A 17,655-nucleotide genomic window follows, 5' to 3' on the forward strand; every position below is an offset into this window, starting at 1 on the left:
AAACAGCAATTTTTTTGCATAACTAATAATTTCGTCTAACTGAAAGTTCATGGAATGAAGCACAGTAACAGTTACCAATCCAACTCATTGTCATACGTAGATGTAGAAAAATACAGTTTTCAGAGTATACAATAAAATCCAACCACCCAGGGTACGGCAAAATGCACAATTAGAATCTTTCTCAGAGCCAACTGCAATACAAGGAGACATTCCTGAGTTCCTATACCTCCAGTATCTGGATGTGACAAAGATGTATTTCTTTCCAAAACAACACTGAGGGAATCAATAGAATATGCAATCTTAAGTGAAGAGTTATGTAGTAATGGGTACAAAAGAATGGTTACGGCCTGAGAGTAACGATACTGTTGCAGGAAAAATAGGCAACAACAGCGATTACATATAGCACTCAATGAAATTGCTTCATCCACCTTAACATGCACAACCACCTCTTTGCTCCGTCTCTGAAACTGCCTCCGGAATGCCCTGGAAGTATCTGGAAAACAGAACACAAGATTTTAGTATATGCAGGTTCCCTAGCAGCCAAAATGCAGTAGTTGAAGGTAGAGGGATGAGGAACATAGAGTACGTTCACTATCTGGCCTACCAAAATGCATTTTCACTTCCATAGTCGCTATATTATTAATAGTCGATAGTCAATCAGGATATTATTACTCAATTATTCTACGCCCTGTACAGAAAACTCAGGGAAAACCATTTAACGTACTGCTGTCATAATTATCAGAGATATACTAATTCCGATTTCCGAAAAATACTTTTTCAGGTTCAAAGATTAAAGTGATATTATCTTATTAGAAATGCACTCTAACAAGATTCATTGGAGTTTATCCTAATAACCAACCATTGCCTGTCTAAACTTTCATTGTTACAGAAGCAGCAGGCACCATGGTAGAACATCCTGTGATGAAATGACGTTCCAACAAATCTATGAGCTCTTGAACTCTTTATGAACCATATGTCAGAGTTACTTGAGTTTTGAGCTACCACAACATATTCCATTTGTTTTATGGAAAGTAGAGCAGCGATCATTGCACCAAAATATATAGACCACTAAAGCTTCCCTGATAACACAGAACATCTGTATCCTGCAGGCACGCCAAAGGCTACAGAATATAAAAGCATGAAGTAGTATTTCTATGAAAAACTGATGCTACTGTCCATCACTTCCTTCTGATCCTAAATTCTGCAGTGAATAGAAAATTTATCTGTTAAGCCTGTGTAATCAACTCTAACATATCATCGACTCTATTTTTCAGTATCAGGCTTTTAGGCAGGTAAATTAGTGAAACCAAACAAAGTCACCATTGTCTAAGTTATCTCCCAAATCAACACAAGTATAGCCACAAAATCTATTGAAGATGTCAATAGTTGACGACTCTACTCTCTGGAGTCATCATCAAAAGTCTGGTCCTTTACAACCCAACCATGCTTAACCTCACCTTATTGATTGAACTTTTTAGCTACATTATCAGGTCAAATGGTAAGCTCTGCCACCTAAGACTTAAAATCTGCATACCCTTGTGAAACGGCTATACTGACAGCGTTAGGTGGATCACTGAAGAATTATCACTATTTAAGCACTCAAACCGTCAAACCGAGTTTTCTGGTATCTTCACTTCTAATTTCAATTTCTCTTGGTATTGGTCACTGTTAGAATATCAAGTGAATATGTATCAACATTGAATATGTATCTACATGCATACATGTCTAAGTTCATAGCTTGAATAAGGAAAATCATATAGAATATGATACATGATACTTAGGATATTCTGTATTTAACTATTAAGTATCCGCTTACCTTATTAGTATAGGGATTGATTATCTACCATAATTGTCCATAGCCTAAGACTCCTACATAAGGAGCACCTCTTGTACATTGTTAATATTTCTCTTTTCACTTGGTATTAGAGCCTTCACAATCTAGAGACTACGGAAGCTATCAGTGTGGCCAAAACTGCTGCTTGCCTGGCCAATGTTCCTTTCTTTTATTGTCTGATGACACTCCTCGCTCCATCAATTGGTGACCCTACATCTAGATGAGTGTTTACGCGTCATTCCTCTCCTTAGGATTGTTCAAGCACCATTCATTTCTCTGGCGAGAGACGTTACTTTTTATGCGATCGATGTCCTAAAGATTTGCAAAACCATATTTGTTTTCGGTGATTGAAAAAAGATCCTTTTTTCTGTGTAGTTCAACGAGCACATTATGCGGTTACCAACAACTTCTCAGAGGAAATAATTCCAACAATGCATTTATATTTTGTGATTGTGCATGAATCTAGAGAGAATTCGGCATCAACATTGTATGTTTTTTATATAACCAAACTCAAGTTGCTTTCCTTATTCTTAGTTTGAGAGGGCATGTTAGAATATCAAGTGAATATGTATTTAAATTCATACACATCTAGATTCATTATACTTAAATAAGGAAAATAATATAGAAAATTCTATTGAATACCTTAGGTTATTTGATATTTAATTATAGAATATTTACTAACCTTATTTGTATAGGAATTGATTACCTATCATATTGTACATAGCTTAAGACTCATATATAAGGAGCATCTCTTGTACATTGTTAAACAAGTCAATGAGATACCATGTGAAAATAGAAAAGAACTTCTCATTGAATTGATTAACGATGTACAAGAGATGCTCTTTATATAGGAATCGTAGACTATGTATAATATAATAGCTAACCAATCCTTATACTACTAAGATAAGTAATATTCAATAATTAAATACAGAATACCCAAGTTATCCTATAGAATATTCTATATAAATTTTTTATCCAAGTACAAAAAATCTAGATGTATATGAATCTAGATACATTCAATTGATATTCAAACATGGCCCCTCAAACTCAAAATGGGAAAACCAACTTGAGTTTGCTTATTTTTAAACATGGAAAGTTGACTTCGCAATCACCAAAAAAAAGAAACAGTGCTGCAATTCTTTCCTCTAGAAAGTTGTTGGCAAATGTTTCGTGGAAGAAAGTGTTTCTTGAACCACAAGGAAAAAAATACATTCTCGATTACCAAAAAAAAGATATGGTGTTGCATATTTCCAAAACAATATCAATGTAACTTGAATAGGCAGAATACTGAAGAAATTCAAAGTTTAGAGGACAGCGTCGGTTGCATAAAAGTTAGCAGCACCAGTCACCGAAAAGATGAGCTGGTGCACAAACAATCCTAAAAGAGAGGAATGACCCATGAATGGCTATATGGAGATAAGGGTGCCAATTGTAGGAGAGAGGGTGGTCATCGGGCACCAAAAGGAAGAACAAAAGAAGATAACACTGCCCAGCGAGCAGCATGCATTGGCTAGTACCAGTGGCCGGTAGCAGAAGGTAAATATTGTAAAAGCTCTGATACCATGTAAAAATAGAAAATTTTCTCATTGACTTGATAAACGATGTATAATACATGCTCCTTATCTAGCTCAAGTGGCAAAGGGTGGTGGATTTGTGTCTTAGGTCACAGGTTCAAGCCCCACACCATGCAGAGCAAAGTCTGGTATTTAAGTGGAGAAGGGTAGAGGGGCGGGCCCATTATCCACCGAGTTTCGAAGGGTGCGGTTGGTCCAAAGGATCGGCCTCAGACGGATTTCTCGGTCATAAAAAAAATACATGCTCCTTATCTAGGAGTCTTATTCTATGTACAATATGGTAGGTAATCAATTTTTATACAAACACGGTAAGTAAATATTGTATGATTAAATACAGAATACCCAAGATATCTTATAGAATATTGTATATGATTTTTTTTGTTCAAATATAATGAATCTAGATGTGTATGAATCTAGACACATATTCACTTGATATTCTAACAAACTTTTTTGCACTTTGGAGTTTGGTTGAACACCCACAGACCACCACTTCACATTGCCTCAAAGTCATCTCCGTGTCTTAAACACATCGATTCATTAAAGACAAATGAATGAAATAGCAGGAGAGTGCATAGTTAATCATCTTTCTAGTTCCAGCAGTAACTTTTCCATATATTTGGTTATCCAGATACCTTAGATGATAAAATTTTGCACATCAGAGCAAATCAATTTCAACATTCAAAAGCTCGACCTTGGAACTGTCGGGTTAGCCTTTCATTCCAAGATCAATCTTGAAAACAAGTTTTAAAAAATTTACACAAACTGCACGATTCAAAAGTGGCCAACTACAAACTGAATGGAGCTAAAAATGTAGCACTTCATTTAGTATAGAATTTCCGAAGCATCAATATTACTTAAATTTTTGGAGATATGTAATCATAAACTTGACATGAAAGTTTGGGGAAGCTCTATGATTCAAGTAGTATCTTTTGCATGTAACAAGAAAAGAGTTTTTTAGATGGCTCTTGGACAGTTAATTTTTTGAAGGTTGCTTCGAGAAGCTTTTCAAAAATGGATTTTAGAATTACAGAAAACAAAAACATGCAAGGTAGTTGTTTTTTCAATGTTGCAATGTTTACCTTGATCTAAAAACAACTCTTAGTCTCTTTTTTTTGGCTAAGTTTTTTTTTTACATGGTTTCCTCTTTTTCTTCTAAAAACCTTTTGAGAAAACAAAAACCAAACAAACATCTTTGCCAAGATCAACGAAAATTTAAGGTTAGTTTCATCTCGCCCGCTAGAAAACATTCTACTTTCAAGGGGTCACATGTTAGAATAAATATGCTTGACATACAATAGACCCTTGTGGTTCGGCCCTTCCCCCGACCCCGCGCATAGCAGGAGCTAAGTGCACCGGGCTGCCCTTTTCTTATCTTTGGGCTCTCAGTACTTAAGCTGGCTCATCTTATCGTTACCGCTAAGTTTATAGGTATGTAAGCATCATATCTCATACAAGCAACAACCAACAAACAATGCTCTTGTTTATATTCAAATTCACATATACTCACATATCTTGCTCGTGTTCATTGGCCAAAGCAGTTTTTGCAATAGACAAGAATGCAGCATCAACATTTATATCCTCTTTTGCTGATGTCTCAAAGTAAGGTATCCCTTTTGAAGCACACCATTCCTTTGCTTTCTTCTCAGAAACCTGTTCAGCATGCAAAAGATAAATCAATTACAAATGTCGCACAGAATATGAAAACGAAAACTCTCATAGAATCCAAAGACCATAACTTGAAAACTTTAGCACTACGTTTGTCTTACCACTCTGCTATTTCCCCCATCTATATCAATCTTGTTCCCCAGTAATATGAAAGGAAATGTTTTAGGGTCTGGTGGATTAGCCTGCATATCAACAAATTCTGTCGGTTAACATGGAACAGAGCTAGTCTTAATTCAACAATCACCAACACAATATTTGCATGACGAGATGATAATACATTCCAATGTTACACCAGAAGAAGTCCAATTAAGATCTGAACATATAGACCATATGTGAAAACTCTTTAGATACACAGCATAATCCCAAAACTTTACTAGTTGGGATCTTACACAGGAAAGAAATTGCAGGAATCATCTACTTCTATAAACTACTCAATGTTAGGCTTAAAACTAATTTCTCTTGTAAAACATGCAGGCCTAGTAAAATATAGGGCACGATGGAAGAAAAAGATATATATAGGCCATATTAATGAGTTGGGATTAAGTTTTAATCATGTTAGTATGATTACTTTAGGTTCATTATTGTCTAGGAGTCAGATTTATGCCTAGTGGAAAATACGGATAACTTCTAGTGCTTTTTATTTTTAATTTACATAATATAGGACGGAGATGAGCTTAAAATGGAGCAACATGAACTATAAGAATTCATATAGCCGACCAAATTCAGAGACATGGCACATTGATTCATCTGCAGGGAGATCATTAAACAAAACGCTGCACTATACTGTTTGGTTTTTATAATTATATGTTTGCATATGCGTGTATTCTCATTACTACATATACAACAACAACAACCCAGTAAAATCCCACAAAGTGGGGTCTGGGGAGGGTAATGTGTACGCAGACAAGCCCCTACCCCGATAGGACAGAGAGGCTGTTTCCGATAGAACCCTCGGCTCAGAAAAAGAAAAAAGAAGGAAACAATTCATTAGTAACTCCAGTAGAAACCGTAATAGTAACAGAAGCATAACAACCAAAAGATAAATGACATGCAATAACAGTAACCAGTAACTAAGGCCCGGGGCTAAGATAAACAACAAGGATAGTGTGGATTCAACATAAACTGCAAACTATCTAAGATCAACCCTAATCCAACCCCGCCTCACCCCCGGTATGAAGTAAGCAAAGCTCTACTACCCCTTAACCTACAACCCTAATGCTTGAAGGGAAAGCAGCTAGTCCATTTCCCATTTCTACATATACACACAACAAAAATGACCTTATTTCCTAATGTCCATTTCCCTTTCTTTTTTTTTTTGAATAGGTAACTATTGTATATATTAAAAACATCAGTACATAGGTTGCACTGAAAAACCAGATTTACATGGAGAGGATTAGTAGATGTTCTAATTCGAGACCTAGCAAGATCCTAGTATGTCTATGATTGTCAATGTATCTTCTATGTAAATCTGTTTGCACCAAAAACGAAAAAGAAGAATACAGTTGAGTTTGATCTTCTGCACTGGATTGCTTCTATCTTCAAAACATCTATTGTTCCTTTCCCTCCAAACTGTTCACCAGATACAAGCCGGGACAGTCCTCCATCTATCTCTACTAGTTGCTTCAGCTCCAGCTTCTTCCCAGCTATAAAGGACATCTTTAAGCCTGTATGGCATTGACCATGAAATGCCCCTAAGACTAATAAAAATTTTCCATAGTTAGTCTGTGATCTTGCAATGTAGAAACAAATGTGTGACAGTTTCAGCATTTTCCCCGTACAGAAAACATCTTGAGCACAGAGAAATTCCCCTTTTTATGAGATTATCCTGGGTTAATACCGCCTCCTTTGCTAGTAGCCAAGTGAAGCAAGCTACCTTGTATGGAATCTTTGTTTTCCATATATGTTTCCAAGGCCATGGGTCCACCTGTTGATTATTATGATTCAAAATCTTATATGCATCCTTCACCCGGTAAACCCCTCTGTTGTGCCTCTTCCACCAAAGTGAATCAAAACCCTCCTGTAATCCTTTAAATGCTTCTATCTCTTTGTAAAGGTCAGCTAATCTTGTTATCTCCCAGTCATTCAACTGTCTTCTTAGAGCGATTTCCCATCCTTGATGACTCCTCATATCAGCTATTGTCTTATGCTGGTTTTGTGCTAAACCAAATATATCGGGGTATCTTTCCTTTAAGCTTCCGTTTCCCAACCAATTATTATTCCAGAATGATGTGTTCCTTCCGTTGTTCACTCTTATGGAGGAGTGATTCTTCATTATAGGCCAAAGTTCTCTCATGGATTTCCATACACTTACTCCATATGATGTTCTGACTTTTTTTGACACCCAGTTATTTTCCTCACCATACTTTGCTTTGATCACTTTGCCCCATAAAGATTGGGGTTCTTGAGAGTACTTCCATAACCATTTCATTCTAAGAGCCTTGCTATGATTCTTCAAATTCCTTATTCCTAAACCACCTTGTTTTTTATCCATTGTGAGTGTCTTCCATTTAACTAAATGGAAGACCTTTTTCTCCTTATTACCTTGCCAAAGGAATGATCTTCGGAGTTTGTCCAATCTCTGTAAAATGTCTGCTGGAATTGTGAACAAAGACATCATATAAGTAGAAAGTGAGTCTAATACTGAGTTGATTAGAACTAGCCTGCCCCCAAAGATAGGTATTGTGATTTCCATCTTGACAGCTTCTTCTCACACTTTTCTATGACTGAATTCCAGATTTCTTTTGATTTGGATCTTGCGCCAAGAGGCATCCCCAAGGTAAACAGTTGGTAGGGACCCAACTTCTCCTCCCAATATCTGTGTCAGTTGCTCCATGTTGTTAACTTCATTAATGGGAAAAATATTGCTCTTTCTCCAGTTGATGTGTAAACCTGAGACTCCCTCAAATAAGACCAAAATGATTCTTAGGAATCTAAGTTGGTCCTTTTCGGCATCACAGAAGACTAGAATATCATCAGCATATTGGAGATGTGTGATCTCTAGATTGTTTGCCCCACTCCTGTTTACCTCAAAACCTTTAACCCATCCACTGACTTTAGCCGTTTTGATCATGTTGTTCAATCCTTCCATGGCTATAATGAATAGAAAGGGAGATAAAGGATCACCTTGTCTTAGACCTCTGTGTGAATGGAAAAAACCTTTAGGAGATCCATTTATGAGAATGGAGAATTTTACAGTAGATATGCAAAATTTCATCCATCTATTCCATTTCTGCCCAAAACCCATTAGTTCTAACATTCTGAGTAGGAAGCTCCAATTTACATGATCATAGGCCTTCTCCATGTCTAATTTGCATAAGATTCCAGGTTCCTTCTTTTTTATTCTTGAATTCACAGCTTCGTTGGCAATCAACACAGCATCTATTATTTGTCTTCCTTTGATGAAAGCCATTTGTTAAGCATCGACAATTTTCCCTACCACCCTCTTAAGTCTTTCGGTTAAGACTTTTGAGAGCATTTTGTAGAAGCTCCCTATCAGACTGATCGGTCTGAAATCTCTCAATTCTTTCGCACCTGTCTTCTTTGGAATCAAAGCTATATATGTTGCATTGAAGCTTTTCTCAAACATCTCCTGAGAATGGAAGTTGTTGAAGGCCGCCATGATGTCTTCCTTCAAAATGTCCCAACACTTTCTGAAAAAACCCATTGTGTATCCATTCGGACCTGGGGCTTTGTCACTTGCACACATCTTCAGACAGGTCAAAACTTCTTGTTCCTCAAAGTTACTCTATAAAAACTCCCTTTCTGATTCAGAAATTCTTAAGCTATTTTTGAAATTGACCGTTGGTCTCCACTCTTCAGGTTCTTTGTATAACTCCTTGTAGAAGGAAGTTATCTCAATCTCTATTCTGTCTGGATCCTCGACTACTTCCTGTCGAATCATTAGTTGATCAATGTTGTTGTTTCTCTTGTGTGCATTTGCAGTACGATGGAACAATTTTGTATTCCTGTCCCCTTTTTTGAGCCACAGAGCTCTTGATTTTTGTCTCCATACAATTTCTTCATTCTTGAGTTGTTCCTCAATCTCCATTAGAGTAGCTGCTTTCCTCACTGATTCCTCCTCTGTCAGCGCTCTTAGTTGTTGTGTTGTCTCAAAACCTGCTAGTTGACTTAGCAATTTTGATTTTTGCAGTCCCAAATTACCTTCATAAACTCTGCTCCATTCTTTTAGCTTGCCCTTGAGAGCTTTTAGCTTGCCCTTGAGAGCTTTTAACTTGCAAGCTAAAATGTAATCTGGTCTTCCTGAGAATTCAAAAGATGTCCACCAATCTCTAATTCTGTCATCAAAACCTTCCACATTCAACCACCAATTTTCAAACTTAAAGTATGATTTAGCTTGTTCCCACGCACCACAGTATAAAGCCACAGGTGAATGGTCCGAAATCAGCCTTTGTTGGATAGTTTGCTTGATGTTTCTGAAGCTTTCAACCCATTCTTCTGAAATGAGAAATCTATTGATTCTTGAAGCGGCTGTATGATTGTCCCCTTTGAACCAAGTATAGTAGCCTCCTTCAAGTCGTAGATCTATCAACTCCATATCTTCTATAAAATCCGAGAATTCCCCCATCGCTTTGGACCTCCTTGAACATTCCCGTTTTTCAGAAGGGTACCTTGTAACGTTAAAATCGCCATAAACCGCCCAAGGACCTTCCATCAATCCCCTCACTGCACCAATTTCTCTCCATACTATTTTCCTTTCTATTCTACAATTTGGAGCATACACTCCTGTTATGTGACATTGAAAATTCTGTAAAAGAGCCTCGAACTTGCAAGTCAAAGTGTATGCACCAGTCTGTAACACCTCCCCTTTCCATACTCTGCAATCCCATAATAACAAAATCCCCCCTCTCGTGCCGCTAGCTTCTAAACTTGCATACCTCACCCATCTACCACCCCATATTTGCCTGACTATTTCCTTAATATCCCCCTCCACTTTTGTCTCTTGCATGCATATGATGTCTGTCCTCCAGTTCTGCACTTGACTTTTTATGATCTCTCTTTTCTTCTTGTCGTTTAATCCTCTTACATTCTAGGAAATTACTTTGATCTTCATATTGAAATGATTGATAAGTCTCTTCCCCTACTCCTTTTCCCGTCACTCTTGAATTTGACATCAAACGAAGTTAAACCTTTTAATTCCAGTGATCCTTTGAATCTTTGTTTCTTCACCTCCAACTCTGTCTCCACCCTTCTAACCTGTCTACAACTGTCAATTTGCATTAACAACTCCAATGCTTCTTCTTCATGGCCTTGAAAATCTACTCCAAACATTTTCCCCAATTTGATCATATTTTGATGCATAGTGTTGCATCCATGTCTTTATCCATTAATAGATTGTGTTGTTGAACTGCTATCGGATTCACCTCCTCGATTTCCCATTCTTGGATAGAGCTAAAGTGCTTTAGTTGTTCTAAAGCACTTCCAACTTGATCTTCCCCCATATTTGTGTTTGTGCTCTGCTCCCCTGCCTTCTGTTCCAGTCTTGCTATCTCTGCTCCACCTTCTGGCTGACTGCAACTGTTAAGTGTTGCCTTTGGCATACTTTCAAGGTTTTCATTAGGGATTGGGTCCCCTGGAGTAGACTCTTTTGCCCCCAGGTAAGAAGGTCCTCCCATTTCCTCAATACAAGGTTTCAGCCTATATCATCAGAAAATTCACACGAGAGATCATTAAAAATGACTTGTGCAGCCAAGTCGGAGTCATATGATTTCAGCTCGTTGTTTGTCGCTTTACTGCTCTGATTCATCGAACTCGAACCTTGTGTAAGTTGCACATTTGCCTTTCCTTTATCAGTATTTTGCAATATGGTGCACCCCACTAGATTGTTCAAATATCTCTCTATTCCAAAACATTGTTCGTTTTCTTGCATCTTCAGCTCATATCTTGTCTGACTTTCAGCCCAGATTGGGATGAAAAATTTGATACCGTCTCTTTCAATCCCAACCTCATTGGGAGTCTTTCTGCCATCACCAACAATTTTAATTCTTGCCCACTTAAGATGATTTTTGAGATCAGTTTCTTCTTCAGTAGCTATCCATCCCCCACAGAGATCTCCTATTTCTTTGAAGATCTTTTGTGACCATAGATGTAAAGGAATCCCCATGGCTCTAATCTAGCATGTTTCCTCGATTTGTGAGTTTGGAATGCATCCAGCAGTATGACTCCACCATTCCAGATGAAGCTTGAACTTTTTCCAACTCCATTCTCCTTGCATAATCTGCTTCGCCATGAATCTATTTGGAAATTCAAAAAGAAACATGTTGCCTGTCATTTCATACATGTTTACTCCATATGCTTTGTTCCATGACGCACTAGCCCATCGCCTTATGTCTGCTAAAGTGGGTCTCTCGTTGATTTCTTTCCCAAAAAACCCGACAATGCATCTTTTTAGTAGACCAGAATCCTCGCTACTTGTCGGTTCCACAACAGAGATATCTCCATTGTTTATGCTGACCTTTGCCTCTCGAAGGGTATTGGATTGTCATTTACTCTCCTTGATTGCTTTGACATAAGGGTAGTTGTCCACAGTGATTCTAGGTGGGGCTGTGGGATTCATTTTGCGGGTCTGATGTATGAATCTTTCTATCTTAGCTGCTATGTCTTTCCAACCTGCATTCAAAGCTAACTCTGGAATTATAATAACAGACCTCCCTTCTCCCTTCAGTGACAGAATGTTCATGTATCTTCCATGAACGTTGAATTTCCTGGTACAGAAATGTTCTGTCATATGTTCCTTGTACTTCCATCGCTTCACTAAATTCATTTGATCTGTCGATGCTTCTTTAAGTACAAAACAAATCCATTCCATTGCCTTTCTGCCCATGGATGAACGTCTCATCATGCTGCGGCTTCTCTCCACCCATTCGAACCATACATCTTTGTTGGAATTCCATCTGGTGATGTCAAAAGATTTGAATCCTGCGTTGAAATAAATCCGGTTGTCTCCCATATTGTATCCCCCAGCTGCTCAGGTTATGGAAATTATAAGGAGTATTTGATGGTAATCACAGTTGAGCTGTTGATGTAAAAGATACTGAAATCTGGACTAAACAGAGGTTCCCCGCTCCCCAGGAAAAATAAAAGTTGTCGGAAATCTGAAAATTTTGTACAGATCTGGTCGGAATTATCAGTAGAGGAAGCTGTCCAAAAGAAATTTTTTGAAACCCTGCCGGAAAAGGGCTCACGCGCCCGGCGCGTGGCGTCTAGATCGCTGGTAGGTGTCGCGCGTGGCAGCTTCTTCGTCGGAAAAATTTCAGTGGAGTGGTCGGAATTTTGGGGGCTTTCTAATGGTGTTCATGGAAACCTAAGATTCCTTGTTCCCAGGCTCCTCGGGGAGTATGCCTGAGAGCTTGACAGTAGAGAGAGAATATAGGCCAGGAATACTTGTTTGCACCCGTGGGACGTCCATTTCCCATTTTTACAGACAGATATATGAAGGGAAAGCAGCTAGTCCTTTTGTTGGTTTTGTTCAATTTTGACTCTCTTCGTCTTCTAACAGCAAGGTTTAAGCATTAAATACATGATTATATTTTGACTCTAAATCCTTCTTCTGTAAATTTTTCCAATCATCTTGCAGAATTGCACATTCTTCATGCACATGTTCCCACTTAGACGGAAGAATTTGGGTAGTACACCAACAAACCAGATGGCAAACTTAATGCTCTTTCTGTTCTCATTTTCTCTCTTCAATTGGTTCACGAGTCTGCTTGATGCTTTAAACAAAAGAGGATGTGGAGAATAGAAGATGGAGGGCAGTTCTACTAACAGATAACTAGTTTAACCTCTGCAATACCCAATTCAATTCCTAAATAGGTATGCCTTTATTTCTTGGTCTTTTGATTATAAGTTGCTCATGAGTTCCATATACCAACAGAACAAACAATGCACTTAAGATCAGTTCTAGCCCTAGTTGGAACACAAAAAATAACCCCCACCAGGATTCAAGGAAGAAATGTCCATCCTAATCATCTCAGAAGTGTTTGCCTACTTGTCGATAACATGACTCATAGCAATGTATAAAGCAGTCAAGAAATCCTAATTCACTGAACAAGAAAAAACCACTGAGACAAATGAATCCACGAAGAATAATTACTCGACCTGTTTGAGAAATTCTTCATGCCAATTGTCAAGGTTATCAAAGGATCTCATAACATTGACATCATAGACCAAAACACAGCAATCTGCACCTCTATAGAATGCAACTCCAAGACTCTGAAATCTCTCTTGGCCAGCTGTATCCCATATCTACCAAACAAGAACACAAACACATTCAGCAAATACATAATCCCCAAAATGGTTCAGCTACTCTTATGCATTTAAAAGCACGTAAACATCAGAATATTTTTCACATATAAATAACCAAGAAACTCACTTGGAGAGTTACAAGCCTGTCGTCAATTTGAAGCTCCTTTGTCACGAAATCAGCTCCAATTGTAGCTTTATATTGCTGGCTGAACTTCTTGTGAACATATCTTTGCTATTGGTCAAAGATCCCACATGTCCAAATACTTTTAAAAACATAAATCCACCCATAAACAGTGATCACAACAAATAGACAGTATAAACAAAAGAGCCCATCCCTCTGTCCCAATTTATGTAATACTCTTTCCTTTTTAGTATGTCTCAAAAAAAAATATTTAAAAAATGATTTAACTTTAATTTACCTTAATGATCTGTGCCCAGTCAAACAAGCTGATAGAGAGAGTAAATATTTATAGGTATTTGCAATGCCCAAAAAAAAGGGACTAATACTAAGTTAACTATAAATTGAAGCTAATAATAGAAAATCGATTAAAATCGAAATACCCAATTCGTAATTCGTAAATATAAATAAAAAACTTGACCTCCAATAATTAGGGAATGTGGTAGAGAAGGATACTGATTCATTAATGACGTTTTACCAACCCTGAAAACACATTAAAAAAAAGAGAAAATAAATTAGCATTATATACTTTTCCAAATGAATAGTCCTGGGATGAGAAATTTCTCAAATTGTACAAAGTTAAAATGAAAAAATAAATAGAGAGAGAAAAGAGGAAAAAAGGAACGTACCCACTATCGCCGAGGACGATGACTTTAAGCAAGGTTCTCCTACGCATAGACATGGTGAAAACAAAATGAAATTAACAAAAGGTGAACCCTTTTTTTAGGTTTGTATTTTCCCTTTTGGAATTTGGGATTTCAAATCTGGGTTGACAATTTTCAGAAGAAAGGAAATGGGGTTGTAGAGAGAGAGAGCAGGGGAAAGCGGCGCCAATTTCGATATTTTCAGACACCGATTTGTTTGACAGATAAGCAAATACTGTGTTTGGACATTGTTATGTAATGGAGTAGTATTATTTTTTTTCACCATTGTTATGTAATTATTAGATTATATAATATAATTACATACTGCTTTTGGTCCAAAATAAATTTTCGATTAAAATTGTGATAAACTCATTAAGAAAATTATTAAATAATATTCATCGTAAGAGTCACTTGATTAAATTACCCTTTAGCACTCGGCAAATTATTATTTATCTCACTTGAGCTCACTTGAGAACTTTTTAGATCATTTATTAGAGCAGAGTAGATTTAAAAAAAAAAAAAAAAACATGATGTGGATTTAGCTTCCTAACATGACACCTAATTTGAACCATATTGATTTGGCTAAAATGACACTTATTTTGAACTAAATTAATTGAATTTTAACTAATATAATATTATGAGCCTACGGTTAATAGGCCTTGGGTTGGGTATCATGGTGTAACAAGTAAATTTACCCGCGCTTTATGCGGGGTTTAAAAAACATCAATAAAAATTTTAAAAAATTATCGAGTTAATAACAAATGTAGATATTATCCCTTTTTTTATGAGAAAAAAAAATCTCCAATAAATAAAATACATTTGGCTTAATTCATAAATTTAGTTTATTTGTAGCAAATAATCTAGGCGAAATACATAAATGGCTCAGTTGTCCTCAACGATCATTTGAACACCTCAACTGAGACCATTTCCAGCACCTTTCAAGTGATTGTTAAGTATATCTAGTAGACACCCCAGTGCAGCATACAAGATGCGTGAGTTACACTTGCCAAATGAGCCAATCAATGAACGACACGTGTAATTTATAATTAAAATTTAACACAAATTAACCAAAAAAAATGAATTTAAAGAAGAAAAACCCTTTTCCAACGCCCCTTCTCTTCCTCCTCCTCCTCCTCCTCCCCCTCCAACTTCATCTTCTTTTTCCAAACCAAAACCAGCGCCACCTCCACTGTAAGGTTTACAAAATCTAAAATCCTTGAAACCATCACATCACAATTGTTTCTTAGACACAGTATCTTCGTTAGTCATAGCCAACAATTTGAGAGGGGCAATAACAATAGTCCATGGATTCGATGCATTCCAATGAAAGTCCGCAATTTTATCCCTAGGCCAAACCAGAAAAAATCAGGAACAATAATAATTGCAACAGTAACGGAAATATGATTAGGAGAAACATTATTTACATGACAATTGCTTGTCAATGAACAGAACCTACAAAAGTATCAGAGCCGATTGCTTGCCCACTCACCCAAGGGGAGAAATAAAGACCAAAATATTTCACCCCTCACAGATTTTATGTTTCCAGGATATAGTAGTATGCAGTTAATACTCATCGCTTAGTCTGTCCACCATCTATATGGTATCATCATTAAGACCAAAAAGTGGCATCAAATTAGTGTATCTGCTTCAAAAAAAAGGTCAGTGAAGGCTCTGGCCAAACTTTCGGCTACTACTCTGGTGGTAGCTTAAGGTAGTGGAGCTATTTATGTTGGGGCGAGGAAGGTTCACATGAAATTTTGGGTGAAAAAAGGTCTAATACTATTGCTGACAGATTTTTGAGCGAGAAAAACATAATAATGTGGGACCCACTTTATTAATTTAATTTAATTTAATTCTAAAATTAAAAAGAAAAAGTCTGAAAAAACCTCACGCGCCCAAACACAATTAAAATACATGTAACTTGCCGTGTCACTGTGAGGTGTCTACTAGATATACTTAACAATCACTTGAAGTGTCTAGCAGAAAATGGTCTCAGTTGAGGTGTCCAAATGATAGTTGAGGACAACTTGAAGGGGTCGTTTATGTATTTCGCCAATAGTATATGTAATGTATGGTTAACCTTATATTATCGATGAATATTACTTAAGTTTTATCTAATTAAGAAAGTCCAAGACTAAGAAAAATAAAAAATAAAATTAAAATAAATGTTTCATAGATTCTTAAAACTACTAATTACACAAATAAAATAAAATATATTATTGTTAGTTGTATATTTAGAAGCTAACAATTTGTATGAGGAAAAATATATACTTTTGACAAAAGATCATTAGGAAGACCTCCTCCTCTTACCTTGCAACATAAATGTTAAAACTTTTATTTCGTTAATTTATTGTATTATTCTGGTAGTTAAAGCATGCTTTTATGGGATACATTTAATTGAGTAACATCAACATTAAATTAGAGATAATGACACACTTTAAAGAATAAAATTGACCAATCATTCACATGAATATTTTTTTTAATAAAAGAATCTTTCAATAACACACTTAATGAACCAAAACTAACGGTGTGTAAATCCTAACATTAGAAAAATGAGTATTATTTGCAAGTTGATTGTGAACTTCACTAAGTTTTCAATCATGATAGTATAACCCAAAAATAAAAAATACTTTATTTCATAAAGTTAATAATTCGTTGTCTAGTGATTTTTAAACTACTAAAATCCTACACCATTCATAATGTTAAAAATGTTGTTCAGTAATAACCTATTATTACTCATGATTTTTTAATTAATTAGATTACATTATATGTTAACTAAATTTACCTATAAATTATCAATGTCATAGATTAATGCCTAATGAATTGAACGTTTGAATTTTTTGGTACAACTTTCATAACACAAATAAAGCTTTTTACAATGATGGTGGTAAAATATCTTCATTCCTCGAGAAAGGTCACCCTGCAACACTTTTTCTTTGTGGAGCCATTTTTTTTAATCTCATTCTTATTTACTTTGGTTTCTTTCTTTTTCTTATGAACACCAAAAATAAATAAATCTTTGAGTATTATGAAAACATGGAAAGAAACTGAGAATTTTGAAAAAGAACGTTAGAGTAAACATGTTATAAATTTACAAATGTTATAAAATAATAAAAGAAAAAGAGTATTGCAGAACAAAGTAGAGAGAGAGAAATCTTATTGATATGAGATGATTTACAATGGAATAGAACCCTTTATTTATAGGGAGATGGTGACTTAGCCACCAAATAATAAACCCTAAAATCTCTCTAAATATAAACATTCACCATAAATAAAATTCTATTTATAACACTCCCCCTTAAATGTCTATTCAACATATAATGTGCCTCGTTAAAACCTTAACTAAATAAAACTCAATGGGAAAAAAATTCTAGAGAAGGAAAAAGAGTACACATATCTAACAATACGCCTTTTGGTTGTCTCGTTAAAACCTTGCAAGAAAAACCCAGTTGAACAAAACCTTGTAAGGAAAAAAGAGTGCAACGCGCATTAACTCCC

At 36.3% G+C, this 17,655-nt stretch overlaps 1 protein-coding gene across 1 annotated transcript; it reads right to left on the reverse strand.

Moving 5' to 3' along the window:
• Nucleotides 1-71: 71 nt before the first annotated feature.
• On the reverse strand, nucleotides 72-14,387 carry LOC104249964 (ras-related protein Rab7). Its single transcript, XM_070172194.1, has 7 exons — nucleotides 14,143-14,387; nucleotides 13,970-13,996; nucleotides 13,463-13,562; nucleotides 13,189-13,335; nucleotides 5,175-5,255; nucleotides 4,916-5,058; nucleotides 72-493 (listed from the first exon to the last, which is right to left on the reverse strand). The coding sequence occupies exons 1-7, from the start codon at nucleotides 14,193-14,195 to the stop codon at nucleotides 430-432; spliced, it is 615 nt and encodes a 204-aa protein (XP_070028295.1). The 5' UTR covers nucleotides 14,196-14,387; the 3' UTR covers nucleotides 72-429.
• Nucleotides 14,388-17,655: the final 3,268 nt, after the last annotated feature.

The sequence above is a fragment of the Nicotiana sylvestris genome, chromosome 4 (assembly GCF_000393655.2).
Source record: "Nicotiana sylvestris chromosome 4, ASM39365v2, whole genome shotgun sequence".
NCBI classification, from domain to species: domain Eukaryota; kingdom Viridiplantae; phylum Streptophyta; class Magnoliopsida; order Solanales; family Solanaceae; genus Nicotiana; species Nicotiana sylvestris.

What these genes read in the sequence shown, in the direction of transcription:
- LOC104249964 (XM_070172194.1), bottom strand. Translation starts at nt 14,195, where the DNA reads ATGTCTATGCGTAGGAGAACCTTGCTTAAAGTCATCGTCCTCGGCGAT. An exon ending in ATCGTCCTCGGCGATAGTGG is followed by an intron (nt 13,997 to 14,142) that starts GTACGTTCCTTT and finishes ATGTGTTTTCAG; the next exon opens with GGTTGGTAAAACGTCATTAA. An exon ending in ACAGGCTTGTAACTCTCCAA is followed by an intron (nt 13,336 to 13,462) that starts GTGAGTTTCTTG and finishes CTTGTTTGGTAG; the next exon opens with ATATGGGATACAGCTGGCCA.